This window comes from Strigops habroptila, chromosome 4 (assembly GCF_004027225.2).
Source record: "Strigops habroptila isolate Jane chromosome 4, bStrHab1.2.pri, whole genome shotgun sequence".
NCBI classification, from domain to species: domain Eukaryota; kingdom Metazoa; phylum Chordata; class Aves; order Psittaciformes; family Psittacidae; genus Strigops; species Strigops habroptila.
Genome location: NC_046358.1, coordinates 69,087,302 through 69,109,876, shown reverse-complemented (window position 1 = coordinate 69,109,876; position 22,575 = coordinate 69,087,302). Strand labels below are relative to the sequence as shown.

The window sequence follows — 22,575 nt, the reverse complement described above, 5'->3', positions numbered from 1 at the left end:
AATCGTTAATGAAAAAAAAGCAAATTAAAGAGGCCGCAAAACGTACTGCGCCGCCCGGGAATCGAACCCGGGTCGCAAGAATGGGAATCTTGCATGATACCACTACACCAGCGGCGCGTCTGTAAAGCGCTCCTCCCTGATGATACTTAAGCTTTTCTCGGAGGAGGACGTGGAGGTGATGGTGCAGGACAGGGGCTGCTGCCGTGTCCCCCCCCGACGGGCTTCTCCCACTCTATCCCCACCCTTCTTAATGAGGACCGGCTTTGCGTGGACACCGCAGACAACTGAGGATAAGTGGGAGCAGAGGAGCCCTCCTGGCAAGACCTGCACAAGTGATGGACGCCAGGGAGGATGCAGCCACAGCCCGATGAGCTGGGTTCAGGGCTCGGAGGTGCACCCATGGGCGCCCCGAAACCCCCCGATCAGGTTGCAGGTGGGGAAACTGAGGCACAGCCCCATTCCCCCCCAGGTGATAGTGGGTGGTGGAGTCCCCCAGGGTCACAGCTGTATTTAAGCACAGTGACCACGTAGGCTTTTGGGGGGAACTCGGGGCGGGGGTGATGGTTGTGGGTGCACCCATGCGTGCCCGGCACCCCGCTGGATGTTCTTTTGGGGGGCCGGGCCCCCTCCCACACTACCTCCTGCCGTGGCAGGGCCAAAATGCCACGGTCACTCTCGTGGGGTGGCTTCACTGCCACCGGAGCAAAGCTGGAGCATGCCAGTGAGTTTGCCACCCATCCTGACCCCAAAACCCGAGGTGCCACCCATGTGCCCCCACACCTCCGGCGGGTGATGCTGGGGGTGGCCGGGGGGTCATGTCGCGGGGCTGCACCTCCTGCCACGTGGGGACACCTCGAAGTGCCTTCCCTGCTCCAAAGGTCACCGCGGTGGCCAGGACATGGCTGCCCGTCCCAGTGTCCCCTACAGCCCCCAGGGCTCCGGGGCTGGTCACAGCACTGTCCCCAGCGTGGTGGCACCTCAGCCCCTGCCTCTACACCCCCTTGCTGTCCCCAGCCTGGCTTCTATGTGCCCCAGAAGTGACTCCTACATGTTCCCTGTGTGTCCCATGGCTCCAGTGTCCTGTCTCTCAGGTGTCCCCATGCACGTGCTCCCTGTGTTCTCTGTCACTCCTGTGTCCCCTGCATGTGCCATCTTGTGTCCCACGATTCTCCTGCTCCCTCTCTCCTGCTCAAACCCATGTGTCCCGTGCATGTCCCATGTCTCCCACATGTGCCATGTGTCCTCTCTGTGTGTCCCACGCATGTCTCCTGTGTGTCTCCATGTCCCATGTGTGCCTACTATGTGTCTCGCATCTCACAGGTGTGTCCCCCCCTCCTGCGTGTTCCCCCTGTGTGTCCTGCACACGTCCTCTGTGTGACCTCACATCCCATCTATGTCCCTTATGTGCCCCCAACGTGTTCCCCATGTGTCCCCACATCCCACATGTGGCCCCCATATGTCCCCCATAACACACCCCACATATGCCCCCCGTGTGTCCCCCATGATCCCCACAACTCCATGTGTGCCCCCCATGTGTGTCCCCCCACACCTCTCACATATGCCCCCATGAGTCCCTCATGTGTCCCCCCACACCTCCCTTGTGTGCCACCCACGTGTGCCCCCCTGTGTTTCCCATGTGTCCCCATATTCCTGCACATCTCCCACCTGTGCCCCCATGGGTGCCCTCCATGTGTCCCCCCCCCACACCTTTCACATGTGCCCATGTCCCCCGTGTCCCCACACACCTCCCACGTGTTTCCCCATGTGTCCCCTAAGTCTCTACATACCTCCCACTTATGCATGCTGTGTGTCCCCCGTGTGTCCCCTATGTCCCCCCACACCCCATACGTTCTCGCTGTGTCCCTGCTGTGTCCCCCATGTGCCTGCCCCCATGTCCCCCTCCGGCACCATCCCCCGGTCCCGCCCCCCTCCCCGTTCCGCCCCCGCCTTCCCGTCCCGCGCGGGCCCTTTAAGGGCGGGGGCGTGTCGCGGCCGCCCGGGCCCGGCCCGTTAAAGGCCCGGCGGGGGGCACGCGGCGCTCAGGCGGGGCCGGTGCGGGGCCGTGCGGGGCCGCAGGATGTACACGCTGACGCGCGGCCCCAGCAAGCTGGCCACGCAGCGCCGCACAGGTACGGCGGGCAGCGGACGGGACCGGGGCGGGGGAGCGGCGTGTGCGCGGGGCCCGTCCCGCTCCGCGCCCCGCCGCCCCGGCGCCGCTCTGAGTCCCGCCGCCGACCGCAGGTCCGACGCAGCAGGCGGTGGAGAGCAGCAAAGGGGCCGAGCTGCGGGGCCGGCTGCAGCCCGGGGCCTGGCCCCCCGCCAGGTGAGCCCCGCCGCCGTGACCTTGGGGAAAGGTTACCGGGCCGCCCGCACCACGGGGGGGGCCGCCGGCCGGTGCCCACGGGACGGGACGGGGGGGGCAGCGCTGCTGGGGCCGCGGAGACGGCGCGCTCTTGGTGTGCGATGGGGCAGAGGGGACACCGGAGCCGGTGCGCACGAGGATGGGGTTTGGCCGGGGGGGGGTCCCACTGCCCGCTTGCTGGGGACGGCCCCGGGGCGGGCACTGCCGGGGACGGCCCCGGGGCGGGCACTGCCGGGCCCGGTGTGGAACCGCCGCGTACCCGGGGCTGGAGGGTCCCGGCAGGAGCCCCGGACCCACGGAGGCAATGGTGGCCCTGGGCAGCGTTTGTGGGTTGTCCCGTGCCCCCGTGGTGGCCCTGGGCAGCGTTTATGTGTTGTCACATGTTCCAGTGGTGGCCCTGGGCAGCGTTTGTGTTGTCACATGTCACCGTGGTGGCCCTGGGCAGCGTTTGCGGGTTGTCCCATGTACCCTTGTTTGCCCAGGGCAAGGTGTCCCCTGTCTCGAAGGGAGAGGAATAGCTTTTGGGTGAAGCTTGCAGCTTTTAGTAGGAATAACTAGTGGGGGGGTCTGAAATGGACAGAGGGGTGATGGTTCCTTTCCTTAAGGAGCCTTTTTCCCAGGTGGAGAGTTGGGGACAAAGCCCAGCCTGGCAGAGCAGGCAGCAGTGCTCCATTGGGCAAGGCTCTGGAGCCTGCATGGCTCTGCCTGTTTCCCCTAGCCTCAAGGAATGGATGAGAAAGTTCTCCCTGACCAGGCTGTCCCCTCCCCGTCCAGGCTGTCCCCCTCCACCCTGGACCTTCCACTAACCAGCGTGGCTCCAGCCTTACTCCTTTAGTCCGGTTGGCTGCACATGCTCCTGGCTGCTGCTCGGTGCCCCCTAGCCATGGGTTGGGGTGCGTTGTCCTGCCCCAGGCCCTCCTGCAGACCTGGCGGGGGTGCTGTGGGCAGGGGCTGCCTCTTCTGGGTCTCACCTGCCCTGCAAGCCATAACCTGCCTGCGCTCCTGGGGCTCCTTAGACTTTGTCCCATGAGAAACGTGGCTGTTGCAGACGTGTCCTGCCCCAAAGCTGGGCAGAAAAGCCAAAACACTCAAGTTCTGCATCCAGTGTGCCCATAGTCTCATCCCAAGCCTTTCCCTTCCATCCCTTGCTGTTTCCAGGCTGGGGCTGGTTTAAGTACCCAGCTCCGGGGAAGCCTGACCTGCTCCCAGTTGGCAAAGGGCTTCATCCCAGGCCTGGGGCACCTTGGGGACATGCTGGGGTCTGGGGCTGCTACAGCAAACCTGAGTGCTTGGTCTGTGAGCGTGACACCAATGTGCATCCCCTGCCTGGTGCCTGGATTTCACTTCCCTTTTCCTGGTACTTCAGCATTTTTGGTGGCGTATTCCTTATTTTAGGGACCACACTTTGTGCTAAGGCTGGACGATGGGTGGGAGATAGACAGCCTGTGCTCTTCCATGGGGATCCCTCTCACCTGCACCCCTTCCTGTGTAGGAACCCCCTCTCCCTGGGGGCTGGGTCCTTCTTGACCTCCCCCCTTGGGGACAGGCTGTGGTGGGTGCCCCCCTCATCTCCACCTTGTCCCCTCTACAGCCCAGCCCAGAAACTCATCTTCAACAGAGTGAACGGCAAGAGGCCGCAGGTGCTGCCGCAGCAGGTCTCGGCCCCTGAGGAGTGCTACACACTGGCCCACGAGGAGAACGTCCGCTTTGTCTATGAAGGTGAGGGCAGAGGGTCCCCGGGGGCTGGCACCTGCTCACTGTCACATCCCAAGGGGGCTGGAGCATGTGAGGTCCCTCCTGAGGCAGCCCCATGCTGCCGGGGACCTCAGCGGCAGGGAGGGGGGTCCCCAGCCTGGGTACCTGCCCCCCTCTGACCACCTCCTGCTCCTCCTCCTGGGCAATCCCCATGCCGAACCCTCTGCTGGCTGTTCCCGCATCCAGCCTGGCAGCAGGTAGAGCAGCAGCTGGACGGCAGCCTGAGCGGGGAGAGCGCCTGCGGCCCCGTGCAGTATGTAGAGAAAAACCCCAACCCCGGACTCAAAAGTAAGTGGGAAGCAGCTACAGCACTCGGGGAGGGGAGGTGCATCAGGGGTGCAATGAGCTGGGGTGGGCTCAGCTGAGTACCTGAGCAGGGCTGCGATGGGAGGAGGATCCCCAGAAGGGCTGGGTTGGGTCTGTCCTGCTGGTGCTGAGGTTGGTTTTGGGGGTGCTGGGGGGCAGAGCTGGCCCCGCAGTGTGGTGGGGATGTCCAAGCAAGCAGGACACCTGGTTGATGACTTGTGGAAATCATGCCTTCTCCAGCCACCGAGGTGGGTTCAACATCATGCTGGAGAGAAGCCCCCAGGTCCCACCGTGGGGACCTGCCTCTCCTGGGGCTGAGCAGGATGGAGCTGTAGGAATGGGAACAAAATGATCCAGCAGCAAGGGCTGTGAATGCAGCCTGAGGGCTCCTGCAGTGGAGAAGTCCCCAAGAAGGTCCTTGTGAACCCAGCCTGGCCTTTGGGGACAGAGCACAGGGGTGGGGGAGATTTTGGAGTGTCATTTTTTTTGTCCACTGGCAAATGGGATGGCACAGGGGGAGCCTCTGGAGCTCAGCTCCCTGGTCCAGCTGCTCTGCTCCCCTTTCTCTCTCCTCCCTTTCAGACTTCGTTCCCATTGACCTGGAGGAGTGGTGGGCACAGCAATTTCTGGCCAAAATAGAAAACTGCTCCTAAAAGGGAAGAAAAGTTTGGTGGTTTCCTGAGGGAGCATCAGCTCAGAGCCCAGAACCGGTGCCATTTTAGAACCACGTTTTTAAAGGATGACCGAAATCAAGTGACCAGCGGGACCGGACCAGAGCCATGCCCCATCCCTGTGCCCGCTGCGGAGCAGCAGTGTGTGGCCCCGGCCAGGATGCCTCAAGTGCCAGTTCTCGGACCGCTGCAGCTCCTGCAGCCTCCAGCTCCCAGGGACACTGTGGTGCCACACTGGGGATGAGGGAGCGGATCCCCCCCTGCAGCTGGAGCGGCGGGGAGGACAGTGGGATGCTGTAGCAGGACTGCCAGACAATAAAGCACTGAAACTGCCCATAGAGAAGCACTTGTGGGTTGGGGAAGAGATGGTGAAGCATATATAATATAAGAAAGAAGTTCTTAACCTATAAGCATAGGTGTTCTTTACATAGAAGGAAGTTCTTCCCTGTGAGGGTGCTGAGGTGCTGGCACAGGTTGCCCAGAGAAGCTGTGGCTGCCCCATCCCTGGCAGTGTTCAAGGCCAGGTTGGACACAGGGGCTTGGAGCAACCTGCTCTAGTGGAAGGTGTCCCTGCCCGTGGCAGGGGGTTGGAACTGGATGAGCTTTAAGGTCCCTTCCAGCCCAAACCAGTCTGCGATTCTATGACAAAAGCCATCTTGAGCTCTGAGCTCAAGGTCTCCTCCATTCCCAGGGCAAGAGGGGGGCTATGTCTGCCTGTGATGGAAGGGGAGTCCCACTCCTGCTCTCAGCAGTGCCTGGCACACAGAACTCCCTCAGCCCATGGGCTTTTCCAGGCTGGATGAGCTGTGCCCCGTGAGGTTTTGGAGGACACCCCGCTTCACCATGTCCTCCCATGCACGAGGCAGCAAGCAGGAGTCCAGCACAGATGGAGCCCACCAGGACTGGAGCTGCTTGTGAACTCCAAAGGAGGCCAGGAAACACCCACTGGAAGAAATAAAACCCTTTATTATTCCTATGATGGGAATAATGACCACTCTGCAGCCAAGAGGGGAGCAGCAGCTGCCTGCGCCCTGTGCTGCTGCTGGAACTGAACTGGGGTGAGCAGCACCATGCACAGCAGCAGCTCTTGTCTCGGTGAGGGAGGAATGATTCTTTGGTAAGCCTCTCTTCATTTAGGCCAGGACTGGTGGGCTGGGACCAGTGGATGCCACCCTTGCCATTGCCTCCTCTACCCCTGGCTCTCCGATGCCATTCATGGGCACTGTGGGGCTGTCACCTGCCACAGGACCAAACCTTGCAAGGTGGGGCACCAGTATCGCAACGGAATGTCTTTGGAGGGAGGTCTTGGCTGTGGTCAGGGTGCTGCCAGCCTGTGCCAATTTGGCATCTCGCTCTCCTGCAACCCCTTTTCCCCCTGCTCCCCATTCTAGGTGAAGCCCTCGAGGCGTTGAGGCAGCCTACCACATTTCCCCTTCCAAAAACTAAGTTACTCCGAGTCCCAGCATGTCCCTGGTGGCACCAGGCACCCTCCCGCAGGAAGCATCCCTCCTCCCTTTCCTTGTACACCAGTCCTGGGGGTTTCCCACTGCATTGTGTCCCCAGCATTGCTGGCTCCACTGCCTGCAGGGATGCTCCTAGGGAGCAAACTGCCCAGGCCAGCAGCTCTGATGGGCTCTGAAGTATTCCAGGGATGCCGTTCACCTCCTGGCTGCTTACTAACAAAACCACACGTAGTTAAGATCCAGGGAAATTCTTAGTAACATGATGCACCATCATTTTGAATGACATTAGGTAAAGGGGAAAAAAACAGGAAGGAATGAGTCAGTCACAGGAACAAAACAAAAACCCAACCCAAAAAATATCACCCAACCCCTGACAATGCAATCAATCAATGGAAGGGAATCAGCACCCCTCACCATAAATATTAATTCCTTTAGTTATGTGCAAGTGTGTGTATTACTATAGTGCAAATAGCTCTGCATTGATTTCGGAGCAGCTGGCTGGGAGGGGACTGTCCTCGGGTGACAAAGGGACTAGTTAAGGACAGACAACAATCAACACAGATTTAAAACAAAACAAACCAAACAAACAAAAGCACCCAACCACTGGGAAACACCAAAAAGAAATCCCAGTTGCTGCCTCTGATTTGGTGCAGGCAGGGCTGGGCAGTGCTGGTGCCTAACGCACCGTGCCCAGCAGCATCCCCACAGCCAGGCAAGGGCAGGACAGTGCCTTCATGCCCTGCCTGCTGCTGGAGCAGCCTGGTGTGGTGCACAGGGGATGGGGATGAGGAGGGGTGACGTGGGATGGGGACATGGGACCTGTGTGGGGTGTAAGGGGAAAGCACAGCAGGACATGGGGCGCAGCGAGAGCATTACTGGACTTCAACGCCAGTCCTGTGGCTGCACAGCACAGTGCTACTGGTTAAACCCTTCCATGGACACAACAGTGAGAGCCCAGCAGCATTCCCAAGAGCCCTGCAACACCTCTCACCCAGTGCTGCCTTCAGCCCGAGCGCTGGCAGCCAGACCCATCACGTGCTGTACCAAGGGGCCGAGCTCTGGGCACCGCTCCATGGACACGTCCCATGGCTCCCTGAACACAGCCAGCTCTCCCTGCACCGCTTGGGATGGTGCCAGCTCCTCAGGACACACTTGCCTCCACCCCTGGGCAAGCAGGCAGGAGGGGACGGCGTTTCCTAAGAGCTTAAAGAAGACGAAGCCTCCTCCGTGGGGACGGAGGGATGGATGGGAGGCTTGCCTTCTCCCCTCCAGCCAGACACAAAGTGCTTCTAAGGGCAACCATAGCGCATCCTAATGAACCTAGCGACCTGGATCTAAGCTATTTGACAGCCTCTGTTAAACCACGAGCAAACCACCTAACGATACACGTCAACATGCGGGCCAAGACAACGAAGCAGTGCCCTGATGGGTGCAAGCATTGGGCAGGGCCAAGGGGCACAGGGGGGTGCATCCCACTCCTCCTCTGCCAGCTCAATACCCAACACCCATCTCTACCCATCCAGGCTTCCCCCTGCTTGTTGGGATCTTTGTTTTTGCTGTATAGAAGGGAAAGAACGCTGGAGAGTGGAAGTGTCACATGCACACGCACACACAGACCCGTGGTGGCACGCGTGACACACGCACCACCCGTGTTCCCCACGGCAGAAGGGATGGCCCCATCCTCCCCCCCAGTGAAAGGTTTCTTACATTTATAAAGTATTTAAGACACGCTGATATATAAATTACTGTCTCTATATATACTATGTATAGGCAGCAGGGCCAGTCCGTGATGAAGGGCACCGGTGGGGGCTTCTGCTCATTTCCCTCTGTCCTCTGTGTAGTGCTGGAAATGAGTGAAGCTCATGAAGACTTGCTCCAGGGATATCTGGCTCACGGAATAGTCTTCCAAGCGATACTTCTCTTTGGCTTTCTCCAAGGCCCCGAAGACCTGCAAGGGACAGCACAGCAGTTGCTGCAGGTACCTTGGCCACAGGAGAACCCCACTGGCTGCGACTGGGAAAGCAGAGGAAGCTTTTTCCTCCAGGGAAACCCGGGTGAGTGACACCTTCCCTGGCAGGAGGGCAGGGGGAAGCCAGGAGATGGGTTATTTAGCAGAGTACCTGACCCCATTTAAAAATATATGTTGTATATATACGTATATATGAGAGACAGCTGTGGGTGTTCAGCCTGGAGAAGAGAAGGCTCCTTAAGGGGAGACCTTAGAGCAGCTTCCAGTGCCTAAAGGGGCTACAAGAAAGCTGGAGAGGGGCTTTGGACAAGGGCCTGTAGGGACAGGCCAAGGGAGAATGGCTTTAACCTGCCAGAGGGGAGACTGAGATGAGATCTGAGGCAGAAGTTCTTCCCTGTGAGGGTGCTGAGGCGCTGGCACAGGGTGCCCAGAGAAGCTGTGGCTGCCCCATCCCTGGCAGTGTTCAAGGCCAGGTTGGACACAGGGGCTTGGAGCAACCTGCTCTAGTGGAAGGTGTCCCTGCCCGTGGCAGGGGGTTGGAACTGGAGGAGCGTTAAGGTCCTTCCAACCCAAACCAGTCCATGATTCTGTACAACCAAAGGCAAAATCAGCTTTTGCTCCAGGGAGACCCTGCCTTCCTCTGGAGGGCTGCAGTCAAGGGCAGTCAGTTTGGGGGGGTGGGATGGAGTGGTCCCAGCTCAGCACCCATGGTGCATCCTGTGAGCTCACACACTGACCATACATGCAGGTGATCTGTTTGGGCCAGGAGATGGGAAAGGGTCAGGGAGAAAAAACACTTTTTAATTAACTTGGCTTTATAAATCACCTGGATTTTGGACAGGGAGCGGCTCTGGAAGAAAAGGGAGTGTGAAAGCAAAGCATGAATAGCATGCAAAGGGGCAGGAATTGGGCTGCTCCTCCAGCCTCCTGCAAAGAGTGGGATGGGCTCCAGCATCCCCTTACCTGTGCCCAGCTGAGGTTCTTGTTGGTCAAGTGATAATGTACCATGCCCTGGTGTTCATGTTTCAGGATGCTGCCTGGGAGAGATGAGCAAGGAGAGGCTCTGAGTTAAGAAACTGCTGAAGCTCATGACCAGCATCCTGCCCTTCCTTGGACTGCAACCGCTCCAGCAGCTCACAGTACCTGGGAAAGTCTTCTCTACGAAGGCCTTGAAGGCCAGCAGCTCGCCCTCCTCCTCGCTCCGTATTTTGGCCAGCAAGGTGTAGCCACTGCCAAACTTGCTTTTCAGGTGCTGGGGGCTGCCCAGGCACTTGAACTGCCCATTCACCATGATGGCCAACCGCGTGCACAGGGCCTCGCACTCCTCCATGCTGCAGGACAGAAGAGGACTTGTTTAGTGGAGCAGGAGCACCAAGACAGAACAGGGGAAGATTGTGGCTGCCCCATCCCTGGCAGTGCTCAAGGCCAGGTCGGACGGGGCTTGGAGCAACCTGGTCTAGTGGAAGGTGTCCCTGCCCGTGGCACGGGGTTGGAACTGCATGAGCTTTACAGTGCCTTCCAACCCAAACCAGTATGTGACTTTATGAAGATTCTGGAAAGGGGCTGGAGGTGGATTCTCTTCTCTCTGGGCTTTTGGAAGAGGGAGATCTGGGTAAAGCCAGCCATCCTGGCCGCAGCCAGTGCCCACCCACCATGCTCTGGAGGTGGGTCCCATCCCTTGGACCACATCACACTCCTGATCACCCTTTCATCTCTCATGCTAAGCCCTGCCCGGACACGTGTCACCTGTGGGAGGTGAAGATGATGGATTTGCCACACTCCCGTGTCCGTGTCACTGCATCCCAGAGCAAACGCCGTGCCACAGGGTCCATGCCTGTGGAGGGCTCATCCAGGAAGATCACCGGGGGACCACCGATGAGGGCAATGCCAGTGCTCAGCTTCCGCTTGTTACCACCGCTGCCAAAGGAGAGGGGAACGGGGACAGAGACCCGCAGTATGAGTACGGGGAGAGCCACTCAAGAGGAGGGGCAGGGGGTGTCTCCATGCCTCCTCTCACCTGTAGGTCCTCACGAGCTTGTCGGCGTGGGGCTCCAGCAGCAGCCCCCTCAGCATGTTCTCCACGCAGCTGCCGATGTAGCGCTCGGGGATGCCCCGCAGCCGCGCATACATGCTCAGCGTCTCGCGGCCCGTCATGTGCTCCAGGAGTGCATCGAACTGCGGGCAGTAGCCGATCCGCTGCTGCACCTTGGGGCAAGAGGAACCCAGCAGGGATCAGCTCACAGATGGGTCCCTGCAAGGTCTCCAAGCCAGGAGGTGCCTTGGCACCCACAGGGTTTTGCTGCACCTCTGCTCACTGAGCTGCAGCTTCAAGTGAAACAAGAGGGAAATTCCCCCTTCGCTGGAGCAGTCGGTCTGGTGGGGATGGACACACGCAGCGTGCCTCTGGACATGCTTGGGGGTTCAACCAGATGATCTCCAAAGGTCCCTTCCAACCTTAATGATTCTGTGACAGCAACTGCGTGGTCTCACGCTGCATTTCCCAAGCTGGTTCCTCGTCGTGAGGGACCGTTCCAGGTGGATCTCAGAAGGAAAGCACTGGAGGCTCTGTACCTTCCCCATACTCTGGTCTCCTCCGGGCACAAGGGCCCAACAGAAGGCAGAGTCCCAGGGGAGAGGGAAAGCAGGGCCATGCTTTCAGGGCAGACCACCCCATGTTATCCTTGCCTGACATTGTCTGGGGTTGACAGTGGTAAAGGCATCCAGGGACTGAACTGAAAGCCTGACCCCTGCTAATCTCTTGCTTTTCCCAAGGGAGTGGGCAAGGGCAATTCCCAGCAAGGAGACCTCTAGCAGGGTTCTGGAAAGGTTTGACCTGCTTGTTTTAGAGAGACCATCATCCAACTGTCACTAACTCAGTTTTCACGTTTCCAGCTACAGGGCTAAACCCTTTGATGAAGGGTTCACTACCCTCGCAAGGTTTGGCTTCCATTTGCTTCACATCTGTCATCCTGGTGGAGAGGGGACTGCTTCCGCATGGCCAGATAAGGACTCCACATTCCTGGGATATTACTTCCACCCCTGGCAGCTGCAACCATGTCCCCCTCAGAGGCACTCTGCAAGGTGGCCCAGCAGAGCCCCAGGACTCTTTGTAATGCCACCCTCCACCCCTGCAGCCCTTGGTACCTTTTTGATGTTGGCCAGGATGCTGTGGCCATCCACAAAGGCATCCCCCGATGTGATGCTCTCGTCACCAGTCAGCATCTTGAAGGTGGTGGTTTTGCCCGCTCCGTTGAAGCCCAGAAGGCCAAAGCATTCCCCTTTGCTGACCGCCAAGGAGATCCTGTCCACCGCCAGCAGGGACTCCCGGCTGTCGTAGACCTGGTGGAGACCAACACACAAGCCAAGTCTGTCACCACTGAACAGCACAGCTAGAGGTGGCTTTACCAGCCCCGCAAGGACCGTGGCTCAGCGGGTAGCAGGATGCTCAGGAAGAGCCATGCTCTCTTCACCTTGGTGAGCTCCTTGATGACCAGAGGGCTGCTGAGAGATGACAGAAGTTCTGGTGGCGACTCCAAAACCTTCTTCCTCTCATCTGCCACGTCCCGGTCCTCTGGCAGCACAGACACCCTGTTCAGCAGTGCCACCTAAACACCAGGGAGAAAAAAACACTCTTGGCTGCTGTGGGACAAACAGGTTCCTCCAGTGCCCCCAACCCAGATAGGATCCATCCCTTCGATCAGCCACCTCTGGGGATGCCTCACTCCCTTTGCCAACCCATATCCTTAACAGGATCAGCCCCCCAGGCATCCTGCTCCAGAGATGCTCCCTGGGAAGACGATTTGGAGGGCCTGTCTCCAGCTCACAGGGACTCCTGGGCTTGGTTTGGCAGGCACCTTACTTCTGCCTGCCTTCCACCATTTCAGCTCACCCATTTTCGCCGCCTGCAGATGCCACAGACCAAAGTTTTCAGTCTCCAGAGGAGGTTTGTCTCAATGAGGAAAAGGAGGAAGAGGAAGGAGAAACCCTGGATGGTCAAGGAGGTCAGGTATCGTCCAATCCCAGGCGTCTCCCAGGAAAAGTAGTTCATCTCATAACTGATATCTGAGCACGGGTGAAAAAAAATCAAGACTTGGACCAAGCCACACTCTGGGGACGGACAGATAAGCTCCAGAGGAAGCTGTGAGCCCAAAGCTTTGCTGGGCTCATCTCCATCCCAGCCCACACCGGGCTCCCTGCCCACAACTCTTTCCAACCCTCATCTCCATCCCAGCCCACACTGGGCTCCCTGCCCGCAGCTCTTTCCAATGCTTCCCACCAGAGGATTCAGATCTGGAGGGGGTCTAGCAGAAGATGCCCAGTGGAGGCACACAGAGATCAAGTCACTCCTGTGACTGGGATTTCTTTACTTGTCTATGAAACTTCTCCTAGCCCCCATCTCCTCCAAATCACTACTAAGGAAAAGAATCCATAATTGGATCACCTGCGAGTGTCAAACGCTGCCCAGCTTTTGCATTAAAATGGTACCTGGAGCTACTGCCCAGGTTGGGGTAGAGGCCCCATGACACTGACCAGCTCCACCATCTACCCCATAGAGACCCCCCGGTGTGGCTACAGTGGGGTGGGCAGGTGAGGACCAACACAGAGACTCACTGAATGCCTTGCAGATGAAGATAGCTTCAACAGAGGATGTACAAAACTGAATGAACTCATAGTTCTGGTAGAAGTCACTGATGCATTGGCCCAAGCAGTAATTGGGTAAGACAAGAAAGACTTTATCCAGGGTTTTGGAAAGGTCCACCAGGCCCAGCTCTGAAAAAGGAACACAGGAGGATCAACAGATTGGAGTTTGCTGGTTTCAGAGAAAGGCTCTGATACTTCCAAGTTCAGATGGAAATCCAATATATTTTGTCATGTTTAATGGGTGAGAATGGACTGTCATAGGGGGTTTTTTTGTTAGTGTGGGAACAGCCCTGGGGTGAAAGTCCCCCTGGGGGCTGGATCTTCTTGGTGATGGCAGGGTGCAGTGCTGGGCAGGCACGGAGGGCAGTGACCCACCTGGGATGCTCATGATGGTGACTGCGAGGAAGGTGGCTGTGCCCGAGAGGATGTTGAAGATGGTGAGGCGGGTGTAGGCTGTGGCTGCCACCGAGAAGAAGAAGCTGAGGAGGTACATGAGGGGGATGATGGCCCAGCCATAAAGGAGGAAGATCAACATCACATCAACGAGGTGGCTGTCCTGGGTGAAGGCTTGCACGCCAAAGGCTTGGAATACCACCTGGGGCACAGTGATGTGAGGAGATGCACGTTTGTCTTCACCACAAGTGATGTCTCCTTGTCTCAATGGCCCAGGCAGCAAGGTAACAGCAGCGTTGCACTGACCCAGATAACCCCCCCGAGATGGCTCCCATCAGCAGCCCATGCCTGCCCCAAAAAGAAACCTCCTTCCTCAGACCGGGATGCAGAAGAGCAGATCTGGGGAATTCCTCTCCATGCTCCCATGTACCTGAGGATTTCTACTGCCCACATCCAAGTGTCCAGGTGCCACAGGCTGCAGTCAACTGCCCCAAATGGTTTGCCATGGCCCAAGCTCCCAGCAGGACCAAGGGACAGGTTTCCTGCTGATCCCTTCTATTAACTGAGGCAGTGCCAGTAGCCTCATCCTTTTCCCCGCACCCCCACACATCCCAGCCCTCCCAGAGGAGCAGCACCTGGAGCTCCCACCCAAGGAGAGGACAGGAGGCTGTCAGGACTGACTCACCAGCATCAGAGCACAAGGGATGAGGAAGTTGATGATGTCCCAGAGCAGGGCAGAAAGCCAGAAGTTGACCACGTAGACGCCACTGACAAACTGGACGTGCTTGGCCTTGATGGCGCGCTCGCTGACCAGCAGCAGGGCAAAGGTGCTGGCGAGCGAGGCCATGCCGTACAGCAGGTTGATGGCGATGGCAAACCCGGTCTGGCCTCTGCAGGGACAGCAGTGGGGCAGGTCAGGACAGGGACAGCTTAACAAACTGAGGCTACACAGGGACAGCACACCCACACCGTGCTCCTTATGGAGGCTACGCTCACCCAGCATGCAGAAGAACATCCCACAGTAAAAGTGCTCCTCAGTAAGACAAAAGACTCCTGCACACAGCCCACCCAGTACACCACAAACCTTCACCTTGCCTCTGCAGGATCCCACACATCTACCTTCAGGTATGGGTGAGGTTGAGAGACCCTGGATGTAGAGGACCATGCAGCTCCCTCTGCTCTGAGCACCCAGGGAAAACCAGTATCTAGAGGGGAATACCCAACCCCTGAGCTACATGCATAGGGTCAGGCAGGTAAGTCATCTACACAGCTTTTACACACATCTCCTGACCTCCAGAGTATAATCACAGCTATGTTTGGGTCTGAGAAGCTCCAGCTTGGCTCCTCCACTGATGTATAACCAAGCTAAGCTGCCCCCATGGAAGGCATGATCCCGAGCAGGAAAGCAAGCGTTGTGCCATCAGACATACTCCATGAGCTGGTCTTTGGCCTTCTCAGTGATGTTGCGGGGCTGAGGGTAGTTGGTGACTGTGATGGAGGCATTGCAGCCCGCCAGCACCCTGAAGACAGCGTTGTCAGCCAGCATCAGGGCCGTGGCAGGGGAGTGATATGCCTGGTTGTTGAAGAGCGCGGTGACCACCGTGCGGTTCCCAGCTCCTTCGAAGGAGGCGGCTGCGATGTAATGCTCATTGAAGGCTCCCCCTTCCTCAGAGGCTCTTGAGATGAGGTACTCCTCCAGGCCACCTGCCAGACACCACTGCTCTTGTGAGCAGGATCCACCACTGCAGCCAAGTGGAAAAGACCCCATGCAGACCCAGCCCTGGTGGCCCACCCTTAGCCCTGATGATGGTCATGAACACAGAGTTATGGGGAACACAGCTCTGCTCAGGTGAGGAGGGGTCCTGCCAACTGTGGGACTGAAGTTTTTCAGAGTTCCTGAAACTTTATCCTCAATTTTGGAATAACGGAAATATTCGAACTTGGCCACTGTCTGATGTCTGTTGCAGGGGGCCAAGATACTGAGGATGACTTTGAATTCTGTTCACACTGAGTATTTCTGCAGTTCTTCCACCTGGTAGTGTTTGTTTGGAGCACTTCTTGAGCTCTTATTTCAGGGGCTACCAGTTATCTGGTTCAGTTAATTTAATGAGTCTATTCTGAATTGAACATTTCACTGAGTGGAAAATGTGACAGGAGACCTTGCAAGCTCTTTGAAACATGAATTTTTCTGCAATAACTTGTTCTAGACATGTCAGATAACTTCATACTTCTTATCTATATGTCTATTTAGATGAGATCTTAGGCAGAAGTTCTTCCCTGTGAGGGTGGTGAGGTGCTGGCACAGGTTGCCCAGAGAAGCTGTGGCTGCCCCATCCCTGGCAGTGTTCAAGGCCAGGTTGGATGGGGCTTGGAGCAACCTGGTCTAGTGGAAGGTGTTGGAAGGGGGTTGGACTGGATGAGCTTTAAGGTCCCTTCCATCCCAAACTGCTCTATCGTTCTATGGGCTCTCCCATGCAGGGAGACAGGTCAGACAGGCCACGCTTTGACCTGAGCCACCCACACCAAGGGCCCTCCAAGAGAAATTCATGGCTCCTGCACACCCCCCTGGGCATCACCTGCTCCACAGGTGCTCCCTGAACCCTCCTCACCCAGCACCTCCAGCGGTGACTGGCGCTGGGCATCCAGCAGCTCCATGTACTGCTCGGCCAACCTCTGGGGCAGAGCCGCAGCGGCTGGGATGCTGAAAGGCACGATGGTCTGGCCATACGGCTCCAGCGTCAGCCGGAGCAGGGACGAGTCCCTGGGCCCTGGGAAGGTCTTGGCCACCACGAGGGCAAAGGCAGTGAAGATGAGAGGCACGAGGAACTGCGCTGCCACCATCTTCCAGTTGCGCCAGCTGTACATGGCTCGCTTCATGAACATGGCGTAGAACTGCTGACAGCACAGGTAGAACTGGGAGAGGAGAAGTCAGGTCAAAGTGAGCCCCACCAGACACATCACCCCACGCAGCTGATGGGAGAATGACCCCACAACCACCTGCACGTAGCCCATGAGCCTACAGCACAGACTGCTCTCTATCCAAACCTGCGAGGACACGAGCAAGGCAGCTGCTTAACTCCAGCCCATCAAACTCCACAGCTTCCCAACGGGATGCAGTCACTTTGGCATCTCAGGTGTTAAAAGCAGCCTCAGCCATGACCTTTACCTTCCTCCACCTCTCGGTGCTTGAGGTTCACAACAGGATTAGTGCAACACGGCTGCCTGCCCACACGACCGGCTGAGGCTCCTGGGAGCTCCCATCTCCTGCAAGCACCTTCTTTGCTCTTTAAACCCACAAACATCTTTCTCTCCTTCTACCTTTGAGACGTGCCCTTAAAAAGTGTGGGGAAATTCATCACAGGCACATAGGCAGTGGGCAGTGGAGGGCTGCCAGGGATCTGAAACACAGCCTAGCAAGGGAAGGGAGATGGTTTTTCTCATCTCCCTGATGGAAATCCTAAGTGATGGAGCAAAAAGCACTTTAGGTCACCTGGGACACGTTCAAGAGCATCTCTGTAGATCTCAAGATGAAAAGGATGGTAGTGAGCAATGCCAACAACCTTAAAAATAATTTGCCCCTAAAGATGCAGATTCTAATTTGACCTTCCAATTCAATCTTTCAAACCACAGACAAGACCAGCCATGGGGGAGGCTCCACTGGGTAACCCTGCTCCAAAGCTCCCCTTCCCATGCTCTGTCCCTGTTCCTGCTGCACCGGTATCCCCAGCACTCACCCCGGTATTGAGCTTGATGCTGGAGCAGTCCTCAGTAATGAGTGCCCCACTGTCATCCGTCATGTCTGTCATGCCACTCAGGCTGCTGGAGTCATCCATGGCCCAGTCGTTGGAGCGCCTCTCATGCTGGTACTGGAGAGCAGGCAGCTGGATGGCCTGGATATCCATGCTGGAGTCCACAAGCTTCCCAACCCTGCGCCAGGAGGGAAAGTGAGTGATGAAATACAGACCCAGACAGCCTCGAGCTGTTCTTGATCCTTGCTGTTGATCAAGCTGGGGAAGACAAACCCAAGAGACAAAACCCAACGTGTGCCCCAGGGAGCTGTGTAGGACACTGCCGTCACCGAAGCACATGGGGACTGGTCACCACCAGATGACACCCCACCAGGGCCAGCCTCCCCCTGCCTACCTCAGGAAGACTTCCTCCATGGTGGTGACGGAGGCGCCGTAGCTGGCGATGCCCAGCTCCTCCCGCCTCTGCTCCAGCTCCGTGAACAGGGCCTCAAACCTGGATGGAGAAGCGAGGCATTAGATGCTGATGTTCATGAGAGGGGGCATCTTGAGGTTAAGAACCTCTGGGCATTGGTCCTGCAGCTGGTTTGAGTCCTGCAGCCAGCTCCGGGGATACCTGCAGCACTAAACACCCCACTCTACCCAAGAGCAGCTTTTGGGCTCTATCTTCTGCTCTTTCTTGCCACAGGCAGCCTCAGCTATCCGTAGGTCTGATTGTGGAGCCAAACCAGCCTGATCCAGACTGCAGCCATCACCAGCTATCGACAATCAGTGCATGGGCAGTGCAAGGGGACACAAGAGCAACACACCAGCAGACACAGGGGAAGAACCAAACTCCATTTCCCAAGACCAGTGCTGATGCAAAGAGCAGCTCCCCTTTCCAGCAAGCCCCTGAGGACAGTGTGTGCCCCAGTGTGTGCAGATCACAGAATCACAGAACCATTAGGGTTGGAAGAGACTTCTGGAGATCATCTAGATGAGGGGATCCAAGATGATGACAATCAGGGGATGATGCTGTTACCTGTGCGTGCTCTCCTTGGGCAGGATGAAGGACAACTCTGCCCCAGCATTGCTCTCCATGGTGGCGTTGGGCACATACTGACAGATGAGGCGGGAGATCTCCCCCAAGTTACAGTAGCGCTCCTTCACCATCACCATGTGATATCCTGCCCCTGGAGAGAGGCACAAGAGAAGGGAGAGGAGGGTAAATCACAGCCCAGCCTGGCCCTGCCGTGCTGGAGCAGAGGGAGGCTGAGGCTCTGCAGAGCATCAATGGCTTTGCCTGGGCTATGGACACGACACAGGAGCAAACATTGGGATGGGCCTGAGAAGAGGCAGAATAGCACAATGTATAGCAAGCAGCCATAGACAAGAAGCAACAGGTCCCCTTCCCTGCCCTGTATCCCCCTCCTGCTCATTCCTGGTATGGAGAAGACCTCAAGCACATCTTGCCTGCTCCTCCCTTACCGTATTTACGCTTGAGGAAGAGTGAGGAGCCGCAGCACTGCAGCTCGCCCTTGGCCATGATAGCAATGCGGTCACCCAGCAGGTCAGCCTCATCCATGAAGTGGGTGGTCAGCAGGATGGTGCGGTTGCTCCTCTGCTGCTGCAGAAGGTCCCATGTGGCCCTGCGAGAGGCTGGGTCCATTCCTGATGTAGGCTCATCCAGCATCACCACCTGCACAGAGGAGATAGGTGCTGGTCAGAAAGGGGTGGGAGAGGCACAACAGTGCAGGAAGCGGCAACCCCAGGGCCCAGAAGGAGCCTTGACCTGACAGCATGCATGTGATGATCCTGCCTGGGGGAGCAGCTATGAGGCAGCAGACCTGCACCACAGCCTCAGGGTGTTGTCCTCAGAGCTGTCCCTCTGTGAGGGTGCTCCTGCCCCTTCCTCACTGTCTCTGCATCTCCCACCGGCTCACCACAGATGAGGAACAATCTCAGAGCCACTAGAAGGACCACTACACTGGCCTAGGGAGAAAGGTATGAGGTGAGCCCCATGGAAGATGCTTGCCTTGGAGTCCCCAATGAGGGCGATGCCAATGGAGAGCTTGCGCTTCATCCCGCCAGAGAGCGCCTTGGTCAGGGAGCGGCGCTTGTCCTCCAGGTTGAGGATCCTCAGGATGTGGTTGATCTCCTCGGGGCACTTGGAGGGTGGGTACCCCTTCAGCTGCCAGACAGGGGAAGGGAGGGTTAAGCCTGCCTGCAGGGGTCAGTGAAGCTGGCAAAGACCCTTCCCACCACATCAGCCGCCAGCAGCTAAACCCCACCACGCTGCCAGGCAGGAAAGTGGGGAAACACAAAGATGGATTCCTGCCCAACCCTGAAGGAGTTGGCACAGTTCGTGTGGGGGTTTCCACAGAGCCATGCTGCCCATGACCCTCCACTCCTCCGTCAGCCAAACGAGGAGCTCCGGCCTGCAGATGAGGTGGAAAGAGGAGGCAAGGGCTGTTCTGCTTTCGATAGAATCAGAGAATGGTTTGGGTTGGAAGGGACCTCTAAAGGTAGCTAGTCCACGCTCCTGCAGTAAGCAGGAACACCTTCCACTAGACCAGGTTGCTCCAAGCCCCGTGCAACCTGGCCTTGAACACTGCCAGGGATGGGGCAGCCACAGCTTCTCTGGGCACCCTGTGCCAGCGCCTCAGCACCCTCACAGGGAAGAGCTTCTGCCTAAGAGCTCATCTCAACCTCCCCTCTGGCAGGCTAAAGCCATTCCCCCTTGGCCTGTCCCTAAGGCCCTTGTCCAAAGCCCCTCTCCAGCTTTCTTGTAGCCCCTTCAAGCACTGGAAGCTGCTCTAAGGTCTCCCCTTAAGGAGCCTTCTCTTCTCCAGGCTGAACCAGCCCAGCTCTCCCAGCCTGTCTCCAGAGCAGAACTGCTCCACCCCTCTGATCATTTTTGTGGCCTCTTCTGGACACACTTGATGGATCTCACCACGCTTTCCCAGCCTCAGGAAGCCACAGGTGACTGCAGGGTGCTCCCAGGGCTGTCTCCCCCGTGCTCACCCCTGCGTAGAAGTGGAGGTGCTCTTCCACCGTCATGTTGTCAAAGAGGACATCGTGCTGGGGACACAGGCCCAGGCTGTGGCGGATCAGGACCATGTCCTGGGAGATCTCGTAGCCGTTGATGTACGCCTGCCCGCCTGTCGGAGAGTGCAGCCCTGGGGGGAGCAGACACAAGGAAAGGTGGGGGTTCTGCTATGCATCCCTCTCCAAGCTTTCTGCCGGAAGCTGGAGCAAGCCAGTCTCTTGCTCAAGCTCAGGCGCAGCAGCCTTCTCCTGCCATGCAGGGTGGCAAGGAGGGAAGCGGGAGGCAAGCCTGGCTCTCAACCTGGCACAGGTCAAGGTGAGGCCAGGGCAGACCTCCTGGGAAGGTCCTACGGGCACAGAGGGACAGAGAACAGGGAAGGGAGGACCATCAAAGTCACCATGTCCACCAAATAGGCTGCCCAGAGCTCAGCAGCTGAAGAATGACAAAGACCAGTTCTTGGCCTGTGCCCTCTCTGCTTTATCATGACAAAGCCTACAGAGACACATCCTACAGTGGGTCCTTCCTCTTCCCAGGGCTCTCCAACAGAGACTGGCTGTCACTGTCGCCACTGCCTGACCTCACTCTCCTGGAGGGCTGAGCAAGGACCTGCACCCTACCTCCATCGCCCCAGGCAGTGAACTGCCTCTCACTACCCCAGCAGCCCTGGCTAACAGCTCAGTGAACCAGAAGGTAAAACCCCTTCCCCAGCCTAAGATATGGGGTTCAGCTCCCCTTTGCAAGTCAAGCCATCAGCTTTTCCCTGCCATGTGCCAGACCCACAGCAAGAACTGCTCCTACCTGTGAGCATGGACAAAGTGGTGGTCTTCCCAGCACCATTGTGTCCCAGCAGGACGGTGATCTGCCCTTCATACATGTTCACCGTTAAGTCCTTGACTGCCTCTTTCATCTTGTTTCCCACTTTGAAGACCTGAGGAGATCACAGTAATGAGTTGATGCTGTTCTCAGACCTGTCCCCGCCGCTCCACTCAGCAGGCAAAGCCCATGATGCTAACATGCTGTTGGCATTAGACAACAGGTCTCACTCAGGTTAAATTCAGATGTCAACAGGTTAAATACAGATGTCAAATATGTCAACCATGTAAGGCTAAATACAGATGTTCAATATACCTGTAAGTACCCAACACTCCAGCCCACACCAAAATGCAGCAGCTCTAGGGAAGAGCCTTACCTGCTTCAGAGCAGCCAAGGAGCAGAGCCCTAGGCAAAGAGGGCAGGGAAATGATGAGGAAGCTGCCTGCAGGCAGTGGGTTTTACAAAACCAATGTCATGATGTGTTAGTGCTGTGCTGGGCAGTTGGTACCTTGGAAAGGTGCTTTATTTTGATTCCTGACATGAGGTCAGCAGGTTCCTCCTCAATGTACTGGCTCTTCAGAGCTTTCTCGGGGTCCTCTTCCTCCTCCTTCTCTTTTCCCACCACAGTCCTGGGGCGCCCACACCAGTATGAGGGCTGATGGAAGAAGGTAGAGAGAAAGAAACTTAGGCACAGGCTCAGACCATCTCTTCTCCACGGCCTTGGCCACCCTTTTCCTCCCATGCAGATGCCTCCCAGGGATCTTCCAGACCACTCTCCTTGGCCTGGGAATTGCCAACCAGCGCATCGTCAGCAGGCAGGTCAGACAGAGGATGACACTGCTTCCCCTGCCCTGCTGCCTTCTCCTGCTTCTCCCTTACAGCAGGATTGCCCATGATTACAAAGACATCTTTTCCCCATCTACATTCCCATAGAAAAGGTCAACACTTCCATGAGAAGCAAAATTCCAGAAGCAGCCTGCCCAGAAGAGCCAATGCAATGGATGATCACCCCCTCCAAATACATACAAAAAGCCTGGGGTCCAGCTGCTGCAATTACAGCTTTTTTTTTGCCCTGGCTCTCTAGGAATAAAGATAAGTGTTTGGGAGCTTAAATCGCTGTGGAAATAACAATTCAACAGCTCCTGGATGCAAAACCAACATCCTGCTGTGGCTTTTGGAAGACAGTGGATCTCCATACCCTGGTCTAGCTGCAAGAGGGAGTGGGACGGTAGCGTGAAACCATGCTGGGATAAGGAATTTAGAAGAGGGGAGGAAAAACCTCATAATTCAACGACAAGGGATCTATCTACAGGATCAAAATTGATGGCATCACTGTGGCTTAAGGAATTCTGAGCCACTAGCTGAGCTGCAGTAACTGCTGCAGCCACTGAAGATGATGCCAAGAATTTGACTTGGCAGAGCAAAGGC

General features: G+C 57.2%; 2 protein-coding genes and 1 non-coding gene across 4 annotated transcripts in view; 1 reads left to right on the top strand and 2 right to left on the bottom strand.

Annotated features, from left to right (window-relative positions):
• Positions 1-46: 46 nt before the first annotated feature.
• On the bottom strand, positions 47-117 carry TRNAG-CCC. The gene has a single exon. It is a non-coding gene; the product is annotated as a tRNA-Gly (tRNA).
• A 1,860-nt stretch (positions 118-1,977) lies between these two features.
• MCRIP2 (MAPK regulated corepressor interacting protein 2) lies at positions 1,978-5,429 on the top strand. Its single transcript, XM_030481422.1, has 5 exons — positions 1,978-2,129; positions 2,242-2,323; positions 3,954-4,081; positions 4,304-4,405; positions 5,006-5,429. Exons 1-5 carry the CDS (start codon positions 2,078-2,080, stop codon positions 5,074-5,076), a joined length of 435 nt encoding a protein of 144 aa, XP_030337282.1. The 5' UTR covers positions 1,978-2,077; the 3' UTR covers positions 5,077-5,429.
• Positions 5,430-6,040: 611 nt separating this feature from the next.
• The window catches only part of ABCA3 (ATP binding cassette subfamily A member 3), a 31,751-nt gene continuing 15,216 nt past the window's right edge, over positions 6,041-22,575 (bottom strand). The window contains exons 11-31 of one of the 2 annotated variants that reach the window (XM_030481416.1): positions 21,656-21,802; positions 21,133-21,262; positions 20,310-20,464; positions 19,321-19,476; positions 18,774-18,984; positions 18,328-18,478; positions 17,704-17,802; positions 17,295-17,487; positions 16,137-16,473; positions 14,991-15,264; positions 14,246-14,450; positions 13,543-13,762; positions 13,138-13,296; positions 12,416-12,588; positions 11,997-12,131; positions 11,671-11,865; positions 10,544-10,731; positions 10,273-10,443; positions 9,670-9,857; positions 9,490-9,563; positions 6,041-8,505 (exon numbers count right to left, since the gene is read on the bottom strand). In XM_030481416.1, the coding sequence (XP_030337276.1) occupies positions 8,374-8,505; positions 9,490-9,563; positions 9,670-9,857; positions 10,273-10,443; positions 10,544-10,731; positions 11,671-11,865; positions 11,997-12,131; positions 12,416-12,588; positions 13,138-13,296; positions 13,543-13,762; positions 14,246-14,450; positions 14,991-15,264; positions 16,137-16,473; positions 17,295-17,487; positions 17,704-17,802; positions 18,328-18,478; positions 18,774-18,984; positions 19,321-19,476; positions 20,310-20,464; positions 21,133-21,262; positions 21,656-21,802 (3,693 nt within the window). In that variant the 3' untranslated portion in view covers positions 6,041-8,373. The remainder of the gene's footprint in view (positions 8,506-9,489; positions 9,564-9,669; positions 9,858-10,272; positions 10,444-10,543; positions 10,732-11,670; positions 11,866-11,996; positions 12,132-12,415; positions 12,589-13,137; positions 13,297-13,542; positions 13,763-14,245; positions 14,451-14,990; positions 15,265-16,136; positions 16,474-17,294; positions 17,488-17,703; positions 17,803-18,327; positions 18,479-18,773; positions 18,985-19,320; positions 19,477-20,309; positions 20,465-21,132; positions 21,263-21,655; positions 21,803-22,575) is intronic. The other variant, XM_030481417.1, reaches the window with a different exon arrangement.

Excerpts from the sequence above, each read along its gene's own strand:
- MCRIP2 (XM_030481422.1), top strand. The coding sequence starts at position 2,078 with ATGTACACGCTGACGCGCGGCCCCAGCAAGCTGGCCACGCAGCGCCGC. Across the intron at positions 2,324-3,953 it reads GGGGCCTGGCCCCCCGCCAG|CCCAGCCCAGAAACTCATCT; the intron begins GTGAGCCCCGCC and ends TCCCCTCTACAG. Across the intron at positions 4,406-5,005 it reads CCCCAACCCCGGACTCAAAA|ACTTCGTTCCCATTGACCTG; the intron begins GTAAGTGGGAAG and ends CCTCCCTTTCAG.